We start from the raw sequence: 21,311 nt of genomic DNA on the forward strand, positions 1-21,311 counted from the left end.
AAGTCCCACTCAACATTTCCATTGTTTTTGAAACAGATAAGTTATTTTAAATGGCAATTTTCTCAAACAAAACTAGAATTAAGATTCATCCAAACTAAATCTATCAAAAGATCTATGAACTTGGAATATGCCATCAAGACAAGACATTGTGTTACGTATCTTTTGATCAGAGTTAATTAGGAAGCTTCACATACTTGATTGTTTGATAGTAAATGACTTTTACCAAAACTAAAAATGAGAAAAAGTTGTTTTTTTTAATTATTATTATCATTCACATTCTTTAAAATAAAAATTATAAATTCTTTCAGGGGATGCAAACTTAAGAGCTACAAGCCTAGACACAGCTGAAAAGAAAAAGTTGTAATAAAACCAATATACTTTAAAACCAAACACGTTTATCTGCAGTTACAACTTCATAGAGTCCCATCATGAACTGACCTGAGAGACACGGTTTGCACAGCGGCGGCTGACTGGCGCTCGATGGTCGTCTGGAGCAGAAAACAGGGGAAGTTTTGGTAAAATTAACAAAACCATCCAGCGGTTTGTCATTCCTTAACTCTGCTCTTACTTGTTCACGACACGATCTTGGAGATGCGTCAGAGCAGCGACGTTACTTCTTACTGTTCGCAGACTGGCCAGAACCTACAGAAAGCAAAGAAAGCTTCTTAAAGGAGTATTACAAATTTTTTGAAGACATGATACAACCACAGAGTTTTTACTCTGACAAAACAAAGATCAATTAATCAGTTAACAGCTTGTCATAGCAGAAACACTTTTTTCTCAAAGATTTTGCAGTTGTTTGTGCAAATGTGATTGTATGAATCTTTAAATTAATCAGTTTGCATTGGAAGATTAATTAAAAAGAAGTTTACAGATATTTTGCTGGAAATCACAATAGATTACAATTCTTAGAGAACGAACAAACACATATGGGAAAATTAAATGTGGAGTTTGTGGTCTAAAATGTATTATCATAACACCTCAGTGTTTTGCCTTTTTCTGTACAAATTTACTTTTCCAAATTTACTTTTGTACATTTGTTCTCTTATTTTGGCAAATGTTTCAAAAAAGTTTTACGGTTTTACTCTATTAATATTGATTGCATGCGCCTTGCATCCCCACAGGATAATGATGCCTCCTTAATGTTTTTCTTGACCGTTTTTTCCTCTTATATTGCTATTCTTTCAGCCAGCTAACCTGCAGTGCAAATAAAAAGTGGGGGTGGAGGATGTTAAATTGTAGGTACAGCAAATAAAAGGTTTAGCAGTTTTGATACCTCACCTTTTGAAAGCCTTGATGTCAGTAACCGGCCCGTCTCTATTTAGATTTAATGGGCTATTAGACATTATCTTTAGGATTTAAATATCACTGGTATTTTTTAGTACCTTTTGTGCATACAAGGTCTGTAAAACAGTCCCTACAGCAGGGGTCTCAAACTCCAGGCCTCGAGGGCTGCAGACCTACAGTTTTTAAATGTGCCACAGGTACAAAACACTGGAATGAAATGTCTTAAGTACCTCCTCCTTGTGTAGGTCAGTTCTCCCAGCCTTGCTAATGACCTAATTATTCTATTCAGGTGTGGTGCAGCAGAGGCACATCTAAAAGTTGCAGGACTGCGGCCCTCAAGGACTGGAGTTTGAGACCCCTGCCCTACAGTTTTTAATTGGAAAATTTCCAGCCAAAATGGTCAAAAAGTGAATTTAAGTGACTGCTACCTCCCACCTGCAGGTGGCAGTATTTCTTACTTTAGCTAAACTGCTGCCTTATCCTTATTTTATGTCAAGAAATACTCTGATCGATATGGAGAATAACAAAACGCCACATTATTGACATACATAAGTGGATTATATCCGTGTCTGTAGATATCAAGCTAATTAGGATTGTTAAATACTAAATACAATACAATCTGTTTGTTATTTTTTCTGAACTTTTTTGCTTTGATATGAAGATTCTGGAAGGCATTTAATGAGGAAAAAAATTATAGAACCACACGATCAGTGATTTTGACTGCAAAAAATCCTAAAGGGACTGGTAAATAATGCTTTTATGGTTCCACTAAAGGCTTAATTAACACATCTATCAATAATCGTCTTTTCCAGAGTTGATTAATGTTAGATGTCCTACATTTCTTGATCAAATATGATGAAAACTTTAAAGGATAAGTAATAATGGGACTAACCTGTGCAAATGGAGTCACTATCATGTCTTCTCCATGCCTGAAACATCACACACAAACATCTGGTAAAAAGTCATGTAAAAGGAAAACCATATGAACCAAGATTCTTAAAGACAAATAGACAAATAGACAGTGCGTGAGGATATTGGAGGAAAAGTTGCAGTTTGCTGAAAACATGTTTGATCTGAGCTTAACACTGGGCAAAGGGAAAGGTATTATTTACATAAATGCAGTTCATCTCAACAGCTGGTGAAGCTTTAAAGGGGAGGAAGTCCTAAAATTACATTGACTAAATGTCTTGAAATGTGAAAATCCAGAGTCTGACTTGTGTTTGTTTCAGCTCAAAAATCACACAAGGCCTCGGAAACAGGTTTGTGTATTAAGAGCAGGCGAGGAGCAGCGTTCATGCTCTGAGTGCTGTGTGAAAAGGTGCCACGGCATGCACCTTAAAGGGAAAGTTCTGGCATTTTTCTGAAGCAGGGCTTTCAGGTTATGGATAAAAAATATCTTCCCTGCAGTTCCTACGCATCTTTGCTCTCATGTAAATTAAAAAATTGACTTTTGTCATATTAAAACACCTCAAATACAATCTGCAGAAGCAAAAGTGTTCGATGTACAACTTCTCCTAAAAGTCTTCACACCCTTTGGATTTGTTCACATCTTGTTCCGATGCGACCAGAAACTACAGTGAGTTTTATTCTGATTTTATGCGACAGAACAACCTTAGTAGTGCATAATTGTGAAATGCAACAAAAAATACAGTATGTATTTTTTACTCTCATACCCCTAAATAAAATCCAGAGGAATAATTATCTTTAGCAGTAACCTGATTCAAATAGTAGCTATACGTTAAATAAACGTATAGCTAAACGTGTAGATAAAGTAATTAATGTGCCAAATATTCCATCCCAAATAAATAGTAATAATAACTTTCCCATTTGATTTTATTGTGAAGTGTAACAATGTGTAATATATGTCTGTCATTTTCATTTAACATCATCACTGAAACAAAAATAAATCCATGTATGATTTAAAAAAATAAGGTAAAATAGATAAAAAATACAAAATGCAAAATATAGATTTTTTTTAAAATGTGACAGTGAATAGAGAAATCATATCAAAAAAATATTGAAAAAATTAGAAAAAATAAATAATAACATTAAAAAAACTATTAAAACTATAAGATCGGAAATAAAATGGAAAATTAAATAATAGTGATATTGTTAAATTAATATTGTTGAATATGATAAACAATATTCATTCGTATTTTACTGTAAAATCAAACAAGATGAGGAAGTTGTTTTTTGATGCAGTTATTGGCATTTTAATTGCTTTATCAAGTCATTTATTTATTTCTATTACTACTGTATTTTACGGTCAGTTTTGGCAAGATCCATCTTCCATATAGGACTGGTGAACAAAAAAGATTTGCAGCTGAAATTGCAGTGAAATTTCAGATTATTTCTCTCCTTGTCTAAATCCTTGGATATTCTTTTATAGGTTAACTATGATATAAATCTCAAATCAGTAAATAGGTAATTTCTGAAGTGAGAAATAAAAACTGAAATAAAAGAAATAAAACCTATAATTTTATTACCATTTCACAGTTGTGCACTACTTTGTGTTTGGTTGTATTGCACCAACTTTAGAGACTTTTGGAAAGTTGTGTCTTCTCTGCAGGCGAGAAATTTACTGGACATCATAATCTTTTATAACAGAACTCCACTTCAAAGAGTTGAACTTTCACTTTAAGCACCTTAATACATCATGCTGCTGGGAAAATTAAGCCCGTCTGTGCATCACTTTCTAGCAAACATTTCTGAAATCAGTGCCAAATTCATTCTCCTAATGAAAAATGAAATATGGGTGATTTCAGTTCTGTTGAAAGCTTGCTAGGACTTCATGTTCAAGACAAGGAGAAGTGGAAGCAGAAGGGTCAGGATACACGAAGAAGCCCAAAGGGGACAGACAGGAAAGCAAAAACACAGGAATTTTCACACGTTGTCTCACCGAGGTAGCCAATTAACTTCCCAATGCTTCAATCCTTCCTCCCTTCAAAACAAAGGAGCAACAGCTATTGGTGTTCGGGACCCTACTCATACAGTGAGCGGCTCTAAACAAACTCTAGCTGCACAGAGAAATCTTTGTGTGAACAAATGAACATAAACTGAGGGCAAAACTTTAATCTGCTGAATCTTCAGTTGTGTTCCTAAAAAAATGCAAAATAAAACCTAAAAACAAAACATTTAAATGAGAGTAAAATGTGGAGACGCAGGTTTGATAATAGTTTTTAATAAAGTCTGACTTGCAGATTCAGTTTTTAGATGTAAAACATAAAAACTTTCCTGCAGGTTCATATTCAGGTCTGGAAAAAACAAAGAGCCACTGCACTGAACCCCGATGAAAACCTCCTGGTTATTCCACCAAATGTTGATTTCTGAACTCTTCCTGAGTTAAAACATTAGTATTGTTGTTTCTAAATTACTAAATTTTTGCTTGGAATTTCAGAGACATGTTGTCAGTAGTTCATAGAATAAAAGAACAATGTTCATTTTACTCAAACATAAACCTACAAAGAGTAAAATCAGAGAAACTGATCATTTTAAGTGGTCTCTGAATTTTTTCCAGAGCTATTGTGTTAAAACTGACACTATGTCATGACAGGACAGTATGAGAGCAATAAACTCCTCTGTCTTCTCCCAGTTCTAACTGGAAACAACCAATCAGAGCCAGGAGGTGGGTCTTATTGCTGTCAATCATGCTTTTGTACACAACACTGCGCTAACATCTGCCAGGAATGCTCAGGCTAGTTAACATAATCACTGATGATGGCAGATAAACAGTTTTTCTGGAACTGTAGGTTATTTTTCAGCTATTAGCACATTTAGCAGCGCGTACACGAGTTCGATTGGCACCGCTAAGACCCTCTTCCTGGCTGTGATTGGTTGTTTTTGGTTGGGAACAGTGCATTTCTGCAGACGGCTGATAATTTTTAGTGGTCTCTTAGTTTTTTACAGAGTTGTATAGAGTTTGGTATCCATCAGAAAATGAAGAGTAACATCACTTCTGCATAAAACATTGGTGCTGTTTTGGTTTTTATTCAAATTTTAAAAAGTGTGACATTTTCACAGAACCAAAAAAACAGATTTTTCAGTATTTGACCTTATAGTCACCAATCATATCTGATTGATCAGTTCATCTCTATTTAGATGATCTATAAGTACTAAAGTAATGTTGATGCTGCCCATTTGAACCTAACAGATATTAACTGATTTATAAACGAGTTATAATTAGGAGTAGTGATCTGTTCAGAACCACATGAAGCCTCTGAAGTCCAATTAGTTTTTTTTCTCATTCTTGAGGTTACTGTTTTCAAAAGTTTCAATTACAGGGTGTCCTATTAATTTGTCGCACATCCTCTTTTAGGCTTTCATGACGACAAACTAAAAGAAATTAAAACGTAGCTGGTTTAAATGAAGCACAGTTAGAAAAACGCAGCATGTTTATTTACTCACAAGTCGCTGGCAGTGGACGAGTTGCGAGACATATTTTTGGGCGACAGGTCGAAGTCTGAGTCGGAGCGGTAGAGGAAAGACTCCCGGCGCTGACTGTGAGGGAAGTTGCCCTGAAGTACCAGACCGGATCCCGGGCTCGTCTGAGAGTCCAGTGGACTGCGACCCACCGACAGGCCATTCTCCACATCAAAACTGCAAAAGGAGAACAAAATACACAACAGTTACAACACAGTCTGATTTTTCATGGATTTTTAACACGTTATTACAATTTTAACCAAATTTTGCCAAGTTAATCTTCATATTGGGTCAAGATTGCACCCATTTGGATAAATGTGTGGAAATGCTGAAAATCTGCAAGTAATCTTTTCAGCTGAAACAATTAAAGTCTGACGTGGTGAAATAGTGGAAATAAATTATAGGTTTCCTTACTGATTAGAAAACTCAAATCTTCAATTTCCAACTATAACAAGTTAATAAAATGGAAAAGTTGAAACAATAAAAAGGTCATGTGTGAATATTATTGTTCATTACTTTGGTTAAATTTGCAGAAAATCAGTAAATCAAACAATTTACAGTTTTAAAACAACTTATCCGACTCTGTAAAACATTTGAGCATCATTTAGTTGTGTCTACTGTCCTCTACTGTTTAAGTCAAATAAATTTATAGAGTTTTAGATTTTGAACCTAAATGTCAGTTTGTAAAAGATAAACTTACAGAGTTGTTTTAACTTTTTATTAATTTTGTCAAATCTCTAAGAGTTGAATAAACTAGAGTTTTTAGGTTAACGCTTAAAAAAACTGAAAGAAGAAAAAGACAAGGGTCGGAACTATTTCCCAGAATGCTTAGCGGCATGTTTATCCTGAGATGGAAGTGCGTTACATTAATCTGACTCTTGTGTTTTATTAAGGCAAATGTGTATTTTTATGTCCTGTTCACACTAAATGTTCATTAATTCATTATCAGATCAGAAATTTAGTTTATGAAACTTGAAACAAGAATTTAAATTATTCTAAAGTAAAATAAGTAGATATTTTTATTATTATGTTATTGTTATTGCGAGTAAAATAACAGAAATAGCTCCTTAACCAGGTGAGGGCAGTTTTTTTCTTCTTCCATATTGTGAAATAATTATTTGGTTTAAATTGCAGCATCAAGTTAAAACCCACAATTCAAGATTAATGAACTTAGAAAATGATGTTTAGACAACTTGTCTCTTGTTAAATCGACTTCGTAAACTTTAATTTCTGAGTTAAAACCAAAACAATTTTCTTGTTGACTTAAATTGCATTTTTAAGGCAGCAGGTGGATTTTCATGTTAAAGTTAAACCACTTTCAAATGTTTTACAGTGTATTAACACAATTTTGATGCATCATTGTGTCGAAGGCCCAGATGTATGTGTATAATTGCATGAACTGACACACATGCATTGGGAGCACAACACGACAGAAATTGCGAATGAAGTTCGAGAACCAAATGGGAAAGTGAACTTGTGAAAAACGCCCGCCCGGTTGCAGAACGGGTCACCTTGTGATTACTGGCTGTTCGCAATCAAACATACACATACGCACATCTTTCTGCCCGCTATCTCCGTGTTGACGTCAACACCGGCGCGTTACATCAGCACATTATGACCTAAAAACCCCGGCACCAATGATAACAGCTCCAGTACGGGTCAATGACGGTTAGGAGGAGAACATCAGAGTTTAGCAACTGGATTTCAAAGGTAGGATCAGAAACAAATCATTACTCTGCATCTTTCATTGGGTCTGGTGCGTTCAGTCAAACACTACCACATCTTCTTTAGGCTGAATAAAGACAAAAATAAATTCTTCTGATCAGGATTTAGAATCTGAACACCCATTCACCCATTTTGTTTGCTTTAAAATGCTAAAAAATAATGCAAATGCTTTAAAACTCGGCATGTGACTGAAACACTAAATGGAAACCTCAGCAGATCTTTTGTGCATTTATGTCAGTGCGTTTCTGTCAATGGGATCCATTCTTGGGATCTGTTCAGCTGCTCTCCTCCCTTCCCTGGTCATATCAATAGAAACCAGAGCACTGAAGTTGCCTCTCTGGCTATTTTTAGTCCTGCCTGCAGGGCTTCACCAGTAATAGTTCAGATAAATGAAGGAGTGCTATTATGCAACTCACTGTGAATGGACCCAGTCCAATTCACAGAAGCAGATAGAGATGGAGAGACGAGGAGGAGTAGCTGTGAAGGCTGCATCCAGCACACTGATGCGTTTAGCGACTCACAGTGGATTGGTGTGGAGAGGCAGAGAGAGGCGGGGCTTCAGCAGCAGGGTTTACCTCAATGACAGCACCCACCCCCCCACCGCTGCGCTCAGCAGCCGCACCACACTTTCCCCTCCCTTGGATCTGTGTAGTGGGCCGTGAAAGGCTCCATCAGAGGAGCCCAGTGACGTCAGAGGCTAAAAATAGATCTACGTGACAGGAAAGAGGTGAACTGGGAGACTAGTGGCGATGCTTACGTAGATACGCCCCCTCCCCTCACTCTGCAGGCAGCTGAGATGATTTCTCCTTCAAAGCCATGTTTACGAGAGAATCTATTTTTAAATACTACAAGGTAACTCTGAGGAAAAGCTCACCTCCCGACATCTTTACAGTATATCCCTGTTTTTCTCCTTTCATTCATCTGTCTCCTTTATACAGCTTCTCTTAGCCACTCTTACTTAAATGAAGGGCAGCATTCTTTATTGTTGATACATGAATTTTGCAAGAAAAGGTAATTCAGAAATAAATCTTAGAACTACAGAAGAGGATTTGGGCCATTGACAAAAAAAAACCTAATCCTGACTTTTTCTCAGAATTTTGACTTTTAAAGTCAAAATCATGAGAAATAAATAAACAAATGCATTATTGTTAAACATGCATGCATGCATAGACAGTCACAAAAACAGATTCATAAGTAAATTCAGCATTTCAAACTTGGAGAAAGATAAACATTATTTAACACAATTTATTAGTTGTATAACTTATTTAAATGATGGTTAAATACATTTTTAAAATGATTTCTTCCACAATGTTATTGTGTTTTAATCCGTGCGCTCATAATAAAACCGTAAAATTATAAAACATAATTTTTATATATATTTTCCATAGAATGAGAATTGGAATCAATGTTTGCCTTCAGATTTTTATTTGCCATTTATTTCAACAAAATCCAGACCTAAAACTGATTTTTAAGACAATTGTATCACAAATTAATGTCCTAGTCTTTTGTTAATGTGTCACATTTGCTGTAGAAAGAAATTCATGATTTTTTTTTCAGCTATAAAATGTCCAGAACTAATTTATCAGTCATGGTGAAGAACAAAGCAGCAAGTCAACAGCATTTTGACGGGACCACAGCGCCCACTAGTGAACAATATGAGAAACTGCAACCGCTGACGTTGTGTCGTTTTCACTCGCAAACTTTTCTGTCAGCTTTTGTCAACCAATAAGAGACAACAGGAGATTTGTTAGGGGAAACATTTAAATCTTATGATCTTTATATCTTCTTTGAGCTTATATTTCTGACTTCTTTTCAACACTGAAAGCATACAGACCGACAGGAAGGCCGTTTCGTTTAAAACATGCGTGACCTCGGCCGTCTCCTGCCTTCTGCATTGTTCTCCATTTCTCTGACGTACATTACAGCTTTTTTCTTGCACGCTTTAAGTCTATTTTACTAAACTTTCCTTTCCCATAAACAAAGAGTTGCCCGAACACCCACATCCTCACCTCCCCGTTTTGTTCACAGGATGTTTAGTTTACAGCCTGAGGAGGAATTATTCTCTAGAAAAGCTAATCGAAAAAGTTGTGCAAATCTGTTTTTATTCACTTTATATCAAATTTCTTTCCTGACTTAGGGTTGTCTATCGTGATAAGATGTTCGATTAATTTACACACAAACAAAAATCACTAAAACACCAACAAAGCATCAGCGTGGTTAAATTAAAAATAAATAAATGTGTAATTGTTGCAACCACAAACTTTACAAAGACATCCTTTTTTAAAAAATCAACATTTTTAAAAGATAAAAATCTGGAAGTACAGCCAGTCTTGGTATTATTCTAGAGGTTTTTGTTTCCACCACATCTGGTTTTCTAGGAAGCATTTCTTTATGGAAACTAAGTCAGGCTTGATCACATTGGATAGTGAACCTCTGGTACATAAACTCACTGCAAAATCTCAAATGGACTTAGATCTGGACTTCAACTAGGCCATTTTTTCAGCAAGATATAGGATGATTAACAAGAACATCTATCTGTCTGTCTAGTTTTAGCCAGACAAAGCTAATCTAGTTAGATTAATTTTGTTTTAATCTATCTATTAAAACTAAACCGTCTCATATTTTGAGCTGTTTCTTGTTAAACTAATGCGAATCACAGTCGTGCAACTTGAGTCATCTCCTTCATTTGGGATCTCTGTTATCAAAGCTTAACCTTATTTCATCTTGAAAAGACGTCAAATGGGAAAAGCTCCATCAGCTCCAGTTGCTGTCCAGCCTTGTGTGTTTGTGAAGAGGCTCCTGGGAGCCGGAGCTCAGGGATTTAAGAAACTTCCATCTATATATGTGAAGAATGATTCAGAAAATGACCATCAAGGCCAGAGGGGCTTTATTTATGGGGAGATGACACAGACAGAGGGAGAAAGGTCAAAACTCACACACACATACTGTTCCTCCTGTGTCTTTTCTTTCCTCAGAGCGTGGGAATCGGCTGAAGGAGCCTGAAACATCACACCAGGAAGGCCAGGTTAGCGCAAACCATCGCAGTGAGATTCTGCCAGCAAGTTTAGCGCTAAATATAAAAACACGAGGATGCACGTGTAAAGCAAGCAAGTGTTTGCTCGCTTTACGCCTAAAGACTTTTGTGCATTTGATCTGAAAGCAGCAGGAAAACAAGCCGCTTCCCCCTTCATCCAGTGCAGTGCCAAACAGATCTCTTCCTCTCACTCGTTCGTCCTGAACGCTCGCGCTTCTCTGTGTGTTTAAATGTCATCGCGACTGCACACACAAAAGAGGGTGGTCAGGCCGCAGGGTGGCAGAAAAACAAGCACCGTGGTTATTTCTGTCGATCTCAGCGAAGTGCAGAAAGAAAAAACGACGGCAAAGTTCAAACTGTCCTTCTCCTCTGGAGGCAAACTCAGTCATCCACCTTTAATCTGCACCTCAGCTCAAACCGGCGGCCATATTCCCACAAGAAATCCTCTGATTTCCGATGTTCTGCATGTTTTGGCTTTCAGATAGATCCAAGTTTCTCAGAGACAAGTGCAGTTTCCTGAATTATAGGAAAACTCGAGATCTAAACTTGAAACTCTTACAGAGGTTTCAAAGCTCTGCAGATTCGTATTTACGCTATTTCTGCCACGAGGTAAAATAATTTTTAAAGTGTAAAAACTGTCAGATAAACATGAAGCCACAGATATGACAACGAATAACAAAGTTAATGAAGTAAAACTCTGGAGAGAAAAACCAAATGTTTCTCTTTCATCACTTTGTTCTTTCTATTTTCTGTCTTCCTCCTGTTCTTTATTCCACTGATTTTTATTATATTTTGAGTTTTTCCTTTAATTTTTTCTCCTTTTTTCCCACAATTTTTTTGTTTTTCTTTTAGTTTCTCCTTTTTATTCCTTTATCTTTCTCTTTTCTATTCCCATGTCTTTCCATCCATTTGATTCCGTCCTTTATCTCAACTTTCTTTCTTCCAGGTAAAGAACAGATCAAAATACTGGTCATCTTGGAGAAAACTGAACTTTTCCAGGGATTTTATGTTTTTTTCCTACTAATAAACACCAAACACGGATGCTAACAGATTCCTGATTGTCTTTTTATGTTTTTTAGATATTGTTAATAACAATTATAGGTCATACAAACCAGCTTGCTCCCAGCTGGAAGATGAACTCAATCTGTTTGGGTGTTTGACGTACCTGCAAACTTCCATGAAAGGCTGGCTGCTCTTTCTATTAACCTGACCAATCTACTGTGGCTTTCTGTTCAAACGGAGCAAGCAGTTTGTGTCCAACATCTGATCACAGAACAGCTCAGGGCTCTAAATATAGACGACAGGAGTGGAGTGGTGCAGCCAGTCACAGCAGCTGGGGTATTTATTATTTTTCTGTCACCTCCGACTTAAAGGCGGAGGGTTGACTCTTGCCTAAGAAAAGAGCAGACGACTGAAGTTTAAAAACAAAATATTTGGTTTTATAAGGACCAAGAATACATATTCTGGTATTATTACTAATTTATTTTAGTTTAAAATGAAGGTAAGAGTTGAAAAAAAGACAACTTTCAGTGTTTAAAAATCTGGATCTGTTTACTCTGCTCAGCAAATAAAGTTACTGTAGTATATCATCAGAGTAAATCATTATAAGCAAATTATAAATTATTATAAGCAAATGCAGTTCAAAATAAAGAAAAACATCTAAACAAAGATGCTTTGTCTTAAAGCAGCTGAGAGCTAGGAATAAAAAACAATTTGCTCTTTATCTTCCATGTCAAATTCCATATTTGATTCAAACTTTTATCAGTTTTACAAAAACTGGGGAATTTATAGAAGGAAAAATAAAAACATGGGATAACAGACAGATAAACTGGATAAAAAGACAGATGGATGGATGAACAGATGGATAGACTGATGGAAAGATGGGAAACTGTTTTAACGCAATCAGAAAGTTGTTGGTTTTATTCCGGCCGCTTTCTTCCTCATATCAATCAATATAAAAATCTGCAGATAAGATAGATACTCTGCAAAAACACAAAATCTAACCATGTATTTTTTCCTGGTTTTTATTGCATCGTACACTTTTCATCAACATATAGATACAGTGTTTTAAGTAAATAATCATTTTACTTATAACACGGGAAAAATGTCTTGTTATAAATTAAATAATCTGCCTGTGGAAGTAGCATTTTTTAAATCAATAATAAGGATTTACTGACTTAACACAAGGCTCTGTATAGAAAGTAGGTAAATAGATGCTATTTTAATCGAGGAATAAAAAAACATATATTATAAATGGTTGATACGCAAATCATTATGTAAGCATTTCATATTAGTCAAAATCAATAATTATTGATTAGATTTTTTTGTTTTAAATATTTGAAATATTGCCAAACCTTTCCAGTTTTCACTCCAAGGCGTTTTTTTTTTTAAGCAGTTATGAGGCACAGTGGCAAAATCTGAAAGTTACTCAACAGCTCGTTGCTAGGAAACGAAAGAGTGGGAGAACTAGTTGAGCCCACCAACCTAGCTTAGTTAGTCGTGAGCGGTCAAGCAGCAAACGCCTTTCCTCTGCCTACATCTCCCAGAATGCTGTGCGGTTCTGAATCGGAGTTCAGTGAAATTATTGAATATTTTATCAGATGAATCTATTGATATCGATCATGTTTCTATATTGTTATTGATTTATAATCCATGCTTATAAAAATGGATGTGTTTTTCAAGAGCAGTATTTGTGTTATATAAAAAATATGGAATAAATAGTTTTTCTTGTCACTTTTACTGCTTCAAACTCAGTTTCATTTTGATGCCCCTGACCGGCTCTTTAAATGTTCTTAAAGGGCCAGTTGTGCCAGAATGTATGGATAAAAGCAATTAATTTGATTTTATTAATATCAATAAATAGTTGTTTCAGAATTCAATGAGTGTCTCTTAAAATTAAATATTGAACATCTTTTCAGACTGATCAGTCCATCCAGGATTTTGTGATTGTTTTTGTGTTTGTTTATTTTCACACAAAATCACAGATTTTGCAAAAAAAAAATATATATTTGCAAGAAATTTTTCTTATATTTGTGCTAATGTATGATATCAAATGTGATTTTTTAAAATTAATCGCTGCATCGGACACAGTTTATAACTTGATATCAGGTAAGGCTGAGGTAGCAGTCACTTAAAGCCAATGTTTCTGGACAATTTTCAGAGAAATTTGCAGTAGAGATAAGAAAACAATGTGGGGATCTGCTGATTTTATGTGAAGTTTGCAGGTCTATGAAAAACTGGAGGGATTTATTGATATAATTTGGATTATAGAGGGCCACATAAAAAGTTGCTGTGAGCCAGATTTGACCCCCGGGCCTCGAGTTTGACACGTGTGCTCTAAATCTTAGATATAAAAGGTTGCTTTTGGTAGATATGACTCAGTGGAGCTGTAGAGGTTAAACTTTTTGGAGTTCGCCTCAAAGGTTGATTTGCTCCTCAGGATGGGTATCGATCATATCTGCAGCGATTAGCTCTGCGCCTCCAGCAAGGCAGGAATCCATACAGTGGCTGATCAGCATTAACATCATTAGATACTGGTTGAAATGGGTAGTGCACCCCGACAAACCACACACACACACACACAGACAGAGGCAGTGTGTGTGTAATTACAGTCCCCAGCAGCAGAGATCTAGATTTGGCTCTCACATCGACCCAAAAATCAAACAACCCGGCATCACACTGGTACACAACTGGAAAGGCTCGTTCGGGCCAGCAACACACACTCAAACACACACGCCGACTCACACAAACGCAGCGTCTTTGCCCAGCAACAGGACAGACTCAGAGCGCTCCTCTAATCATGCACATATGGCACTAATTGGAGCCGTTGAGTGCAGGGTGATCGAGGCTGGAGGTGAGGAACGAGTGCGCCACTTCCTTCCCTAATTAGCTCAGAAGCAGCCAATCACATCTCTGATCAGCAGGACATGACAAGTTGGAGACAATGTCAGCGTGGAGGTTCTTATATGTGCTTATGTGATTTCATCATGTTAGGAACTGAGGTTCACTGTCATGACTAACTCTCTAATTGACTAAATCAGTGTTGAATTCAACAAAATGCTGGCTAAATCTGCAAGAAAAGGAATCAAGCTAACGTTAAATAAATAACATTCTGCTCTGAATATGATCTAAACAAAGTTTTGAATGAAAAGGAGTGGTTTGAAGAAAAAGTAAAAGCAACAAAGCATCAATCAACCATCCATACAGATACATCTTTAAACATAAAACAGGAAAGAAAGAAACATATATAAAGTTTGTACTGTGAGTAAATATTTAGCTCACTATATATCTGATGATCTGTCCAACAATATGAACATTTATAGACGGTGTAGCTTAATGTACGCAAAGCTAATGTGTTCAGGAGACGCAAAAAGGAAATATCAGATGAGAAAATAAAGCAATGTATGATTAAAAAGTAAGAATAAATTTGTCATCCCACTCCCAAAGTAAAAATGTTTATGTACTTTTTCCTGCTACATTTTTTTTATTAAATCATATGCAGGATTTTTTGTTTTGTTTTCTCTCTCTTTTAATACATTTAAAAATAAAAATAAGGATTGCCAATAGTAAGTTGTTAGATGGGAACATATTGGCAAAATGTCTATACTAGACATTTTGTTGTTCTATGAAGTGCAATATCAATAAAAAGTAAGAGTAAATAAAAAGCCCTATTAAATAAATACAGAATATGAAAAATAGGAAAATATATTTAAACTAAAAAAAAGAAATTAAATAAAAAAGTCAAACTGGAAAATAAAATGTAAAATGAAATGGGGATAATGTTGAATTAACATTGTTGAATTAATGAAATCAGATAATTTTTCTCAAGCTTATCTATAATTATTTTTCTCTCTGCAAAAACAGGAAGTTCAATAAATCCTGCTATAATCCAGCCTGAACTACCAAATATAAAAAGTACTTCTTAAAATTTTATTACCATAAATACCAAGAAATTTTCATCAATCAATCCATTCAGGTCTAGAGAAAAGATTCACTTCTGCCATTAGAGGACCTACTCTACGATTTTATACCAAACAACAGGAGGAAGTACAGTAAAAGAAATTAGGTTAAGTAAAAAAAAAATGTAATAAAAGAAGAATTAAACATATTTGTCTTTTTGTCAGAAGGATATAAAGCACACACAGTGCAGAACCAGATTGGGACTTCATCCTGCGCCAGTTCTGATCCAAGTTACGTTGGATAAAATCCAGTTTCTTAACTGAATACTTCTTAACAGACTGTGCACAAAGCTACAAAAATGTTCCCCAATCAGCAAACTTTACATAAAGTGACCCAAATAAAACCAAGAAAGCAGTAACATAAATATGTTTTTGTACTACAAGTAAAAAGACCTGCAGCAGCGACACAAAGCCCCACTTATTAATATGATTTTTCCCCTTTACTTCATTTAAGTTTTACATAATATAACAAAATAGAAAAAAACCTAAAACATCAAGTCCTTACATGTCTTCAAAAAACAAAGAAAACATGTAGTATCAAAACTCCAATTTATTTACATCGTAAGTTGGGAATTCACTATATAACTTTAATTAATTTTCCTCTAATAACATCATCAATCGAAACTGCAGGAACTCCCATCATATATAATAACTCAGTCTCTTTTATTCAAACAATGCAAGGATTTATATTTATGTTTTGACAAAAACGGAACAGTTCCCTCAGTTCCCCGGTTCCTACCTGGCGTCCCGCTGTGTATGCGGACCACTCGCGACTACATCGGTGATAAAATTCACCTGTGACTGACAGCGCGGGACCAGGCCTCATGTGGACGCCTTGCTTCCTCGCTCATCAAAACTCCGTGAACCGAGCTTCTCGCCTGCTCCCCGGGGTAGAAAATGACAGAACAAGGCCACTTTGCTGGGTGTTAATTTGCCCCAGAGTGGATCATCATTCCTGGAGTTGCAGAGATGTCAGGATAACACTCCAGTCCACTCTTCCATCAGCAATACTCAACAGCACAGTGACAGAAACACAATAACGCTCGTCTGCTGACGTCAGTTAGAGTTTCGTGGCTTGTCACTGAAATGTCAATCGACCCGCTGCCTCGCAGGCCTGAAATTATTCCCGGCCAAACGCTCCGCTCGCTGCAGTTTTGATTTTACACCATAACAGAGACCAAAAAGTTTTAGAAAATGATGCCATATGAATCAAGTCAAAAAGAAACCAGCTGGCTCGGCTTGTGGGATTTCTGTTGAGACGTGTTTGTTTGTAGGACTGGAGGAGAAAGACTCCGGGGGGAAACTCTGCGGTTCAGCAGGATGAGGCTCTAACTGCGAATTGGAAATGATTTGGGAGCAAGGCCAGGGAACAACCATTGTCACGTCAATATTTCCCGTCAGCCGTCACCTCGGGTCAAAAACCCAGAACGGACGGGTGGCTTCTCAGAAAAAAAAACTGCAGATAAACGAAGAATATTTGGGTTTTTGTTGGTTTAAGATCATGTCTGGTTTAAGAGGAAACTGAAGGGATTTGTGGCATCGGCGTGGAGACATCTGAGTCAACAGTGGAGAAGAATAGCAACAGTTTACAGTAAGAGAGCCAAATAGAAAGGATTCAGCGGTAAATAACTCCAACAGGGAACACCAAGTGCAGCTCACTAGTTAATTTCTAAGTTGTGAACACAACTACAGTTGTTGACATGCATATTGAATATAAATGACCCGACTATGTATGGAAAAGATGACTGTAAGTTGTGTTTGAGGCTGAGGTGAAAAATGTGAGGTAATTTCTAAAACCATCTGGATTTGACAAAGCTCAGAAATGCAACATTTGAACAAGTCTTTAAGAAACTGCAGGTGAGTTTCCTTAAAAATTAAAGTATATAATTGAATCTACTTCTACTTCTATCATTAATGGATGCAATAATTACAACCACCAAAAAGATTTGCAAAAGACCTGAGAACAAATTATTCTTTAATTACAGACACTGAATCTAGACTTTAAATTGAGCACAGTTAGTCTGTAAATATAAAAGAAATATTGTTTGTAGCAAGGCATAATTCAGTCCCCCAGCATTTGCACAAATATTTAAAAGAAAAATGAATAACATTCATTTCTTTGTGGATTTAGTCTTTGTCACTTTTTCCACATTAGGTCAGGTTGGTTTGCATGTTTTTATTTCTCCAAAAAGAGAAATCTTGATTAGAAAATTGCAAACATGAACTCAAATCACTCAAGCATAACATTAAATGTTTGATTGATGATCAGCGTACACAAAACAAAAAGTAGGAATCTGTAAGTGGAAAAACACTTTTTCCCAGTACTGCATCTCTTTGGTGCAGAAACTGGACTGACATGAGCCAGATATGAACTATTAACTCCCACCAGCAGAAAATTCGTCACAGGAGCTGCAGGGAATCTGCCTGCACTTTGAGAATATATGAGAAAGCAGCAAGAGCTGCAGACAGTTGATGATAATCAGAGATGACTCATCATCTCAGAGCACGACTTCATCTCAGTCTCTGCCGACGCGACTCCACCTTTTCATACGGTGTTCTAAAGCACCGACAGGTTTGACTTTTGACCTCATGCAGACTGCGCTGTGTGTCAGGTTGTGGCATGTTGGCAAGCAATGAAGCTCTCAGAGGGCGGGGCAACCTGCTGCGTCACTGTCAAAGGTCAGCTTTTCTTTCTCTGCTGCTGCAAGGGTCAAAAAATCTCAGGTGAGAGTCAGTGTCATCCAAACCAGATGTGGCTCCACATTTATCTGTCATTTTGTTCATGCAAGATTAGATAATTTCACTTCCTCGTGGTTAAACACCTTATGTTAGGAGGACTTGTTGCAAAGTATCCAAGAAACTACATTAGTTGAATACATTAAAAGATACAATCAAACAAATAATTCAATTCCTTTTATGAATAATAAAATAAACTTTTTCTTGCCTAAAATGCAGTAACAGCATTTCTTTAGTATATGGTTGATCATTTCTAACAAAGGATGAATCTGCAGCTAAAAAAACCAACTTCTAACATCAACATGTGAAAAGTTCATCTGCTCGACTGAACGTCAGTACAGTGCAGTGCTGATCTGTTGACTATTTTATGGATTAACTGGTGATTAACTTGATGCTTAATAGGCAATTTATTTTTTTTTGTACATAATTTGAACCAATTGGAGCCACTTAAGGAGTTCTCGGTAGAGAATATTTACAGAAAAATAAGTTTTTTAAATCTTAAATTAAAAATGTATATATTTTAATAAAATTTTGGCTTGGTTACACCTATGAATGTGTTGGTTTTTCAGCAATTTGCCTTTTTTCACAGTGTGTTTATTCCACTTAATGATTAATTAATTAGTAAATTAGTTTATAATTATTTCAATAATTGATGCATCACGATTCATCGTTTCAGCCCTAACTGAAGTTGTTTAATTTTTGCACCTTGACTGACTGATCTTTTCAATATAAAAACCTGTCAATCAACAGATTGCACTTCGATTTATTTCCTCTGAGTTTAATAAATAACAGGCTGCCTAAATGGGGTTTATTTTAATTCCTTTATTTTCCATTAGATCCAACTCTTCCTGAGCACCTGGAAAGTATTAAAATGAATGAATGAATTAAAATTAGAAATTGGATTTCTTTCCATTTTGCAGAGTGATATTACCGCTACTATAAGAAATACACTTGGAACCCTTTTTACACGTTTCTACCCTGAATGTGTGCGCTGCTGTAAATCTGTACAAGCAGCCAAAAAGCAACAGCTTCTATACGTAAACATAAAAGTGGACGACCTTTTAACAACCCAAAGCTTTGCATGAGAAAAATAAACCATCAGCTGCATAGCTGCCATGATGTTTGCAGAGAAAAGCCCTAATACAACATAAATCACCAGAACTTTCTCAGAAACAGCAACACTGAACGCCTCAGACTAAAATATCAGCTGCAGGAGGAGCAGCAGCTTCACTGCTTCGCTTCTGTCAAGCTACATTTTAAGAGCAAAAGTCAAAAACACTAAACTGCTGGTTCCCAGGAAGACGAGCTCCTCCTGACTGCGTGAGTCAGAGTCTAGTTATCATGGGGAATCCCTGCTGTGAGATTAATCATAACGAAATGAGCAACTCTGAGTCTGACTTCAGTCTTCATCATCATCATCGCGGAGGAGACACGTCCGCAACTAAAAAGAGCAATCAGAGGCAGAAACGGGAGAAAATGTGAGTTACAGACGTGGATAAAAGTAGTGCTACTCCTCTGGTCATAAACAAAAAACAACACAATAGTCACTGAAATAACTTGAAGCTGGCAAAAGAAATAATGAAGAAAAATTTATGAAATCAATGAAAATGAGATTTTAACCAATTCCAAATATTGAACTTCTTAATTTGAATAAAGTGCTACAATTGCTAAGAAAAAACCCCCCAAAATAAATAATATTGTTACTAGTGACTGATCTAAAACAGGAAATATTTAGCTGAGTAAAAAAAGTTCCTATACGCGTCATTTTATAGTGTATCTAAGCATCTTTCTGTAAGTTACTTTGTCCATTTAATTTAACTTCAGTTTCCACAAAAAAGGCAAAAAAAATAATGTATAATTTAAAAAGTGGCAGTAAATAAAAATAATTGTAATAGGTAACTGCAGAATTTGAAAATAAAAATGAAACTAACAAAAGAAATAAAACTGTGTTACATTAATGGAGTTGAAAATGATTAACAAATGATTATTGTCACTGTATAATCAAATAAGTTGGGAAAATTATTTTATTGGATGCATTATTTGGCACATTTATTACTTTATCAAACAATTTATGTTTTTATCACCAATTTTGGCAGGAATGAGCCTCCGTAAGGCCAGCAATGAAATCAAAGCAGCTTTTGAAAAAGAAATCCCCTAAATATGCTTCATATATAGCAAAATAGTTGATGACATTTTGAAAAAAATACATTTTTCAATTTTCTTTTGTTAATAATATCAAAAAATAAGGAGATCCTGAAGTCATGCAACTTGCTCAGTTGTTGGAGTTTTAATGGGAAGTCAGTGATTCAGATTTTGTTTAATGTGTCAGCCTGTATTTCTTTGATAATTATTGTCATGATTAGATTAAAAAGGAAACGTTTTCTTCAAATGAATTGTTTAATTTCATAGAAGCTCTTCATTATAAAGTTTAAAGTGTTTTAAAAGCGGCCCGATCATTACAGACAACCTACACTGTTGACTTTCGCTATAATGATCGGAAAAAATCTTTAAAAATCTTCATATTTGTGAATTTTCTGAAAGAACAAAGTGACTTTAGGTTTAGAACAAAAGACAGGAAAGAAAAGCTCAATCTCAGAGCAACAATGAAATTTCTGGAAAAAAAGAAGAAATGTAAACATTTATGTTTTTGATGACAAATCTCACTAACTTATGAATTATCCTCTTTAACATCGATGGCCTCTTTGCCTTCAAACACATCAGCTGAACTCTTAGATTTCCTTTTTTGTTCAGGTACAAACGTCTGTTCTTCCCGCAACGACCATCAAAAACATCAGCTCCAGTTTGAAAAAGGAGAATTTAAAAGTCACGTAGGCGAATAATTAGCCTTTAATTATCCTTTTCCACACAGTCAACACCTCCTTTAACTAAATAAGAAAGAAAATGACGTGTTCCCCTTTTCTGAAAATGTAGGAAAAGATTGCATGTATCACTTCAAACAGACTCTCCTGCTCTTTCTGCTTCGACTTCATCATTAGATACGTGTGGTAAATCCATCGTACCTATAAATATGTTCAGCTCAGCATTCGTTTGCAGCGTGCCCTTGATTTTTTTCCCTTTTATTACAGGGTTGACATTATAAAGTTACTTTGATCCTCTCCCCACCTCCCCGCTGATGGCGTCATTACTTTCTG

The 21,311-nt window shown here is 35.9% G+C and overlaps 1 protein-coding gene across 6 annotated transcripts in view; it reads right to left on the bottom strand.

The window, feature by feature from the left end:
- The window catches only part of LOC116725582 (cAMP-specific 3',5'-cyclic phosphodiesterase 4C), a 120,079-nt gene that overhangs the window by 18,666 nt on the left and 80,102 nt on the right, over positions 1 to 21,311 (bottom strand). For 4 of the 6 annotated variants that reach the window (XM_032571724.1, XM_032571727.1, XM_032571723.1 and 1 more), the window contains 5 exons: positions 5,692 to 5,883; positions 4,187 to 4,228; positions 2,180 to 2,216; positions 569 to 642; positions 439 to 488 (listed from right to left, as the gene is read on the bottom strand). In XM_032571724.1, coding sequence (XP_032427615.1) covers positions 439 to 488; positions 569 to 642; positions 2,180 to 2,216; positions 4,187 to 4,228; positions 5,692 to 5,883 — 395 coding nt within the window. The remainder of the gene's footprint in view (positions 1 to 438; positions 489 to 568; positions 643 to 2,179; positions 2,217 to 4,186; positions 4,229 to 5,691; positions 5,884 to 21,311) is intronic. The other 2 variants (XM_032571726.1, XM_032571725.1) reach the window with 1 other exon arrangement.

The sequence above is a fragment of the Xiphophorus hellerii genome, chromosome 9 (assembly GCF_003331165.1).
Source record: "Xiphophorus hellerii strain 12219 chromosome 9, Xiphophorus_hellerii-4.1, whole genome shotgun sequence".
Lineage (NCBI taxonomy): Eukaryota > Metazoa > Chordata > Actinopteri > Cyprinodontiformes > Poeciliidae > Xiphophorus > Xiphophorus hellerii.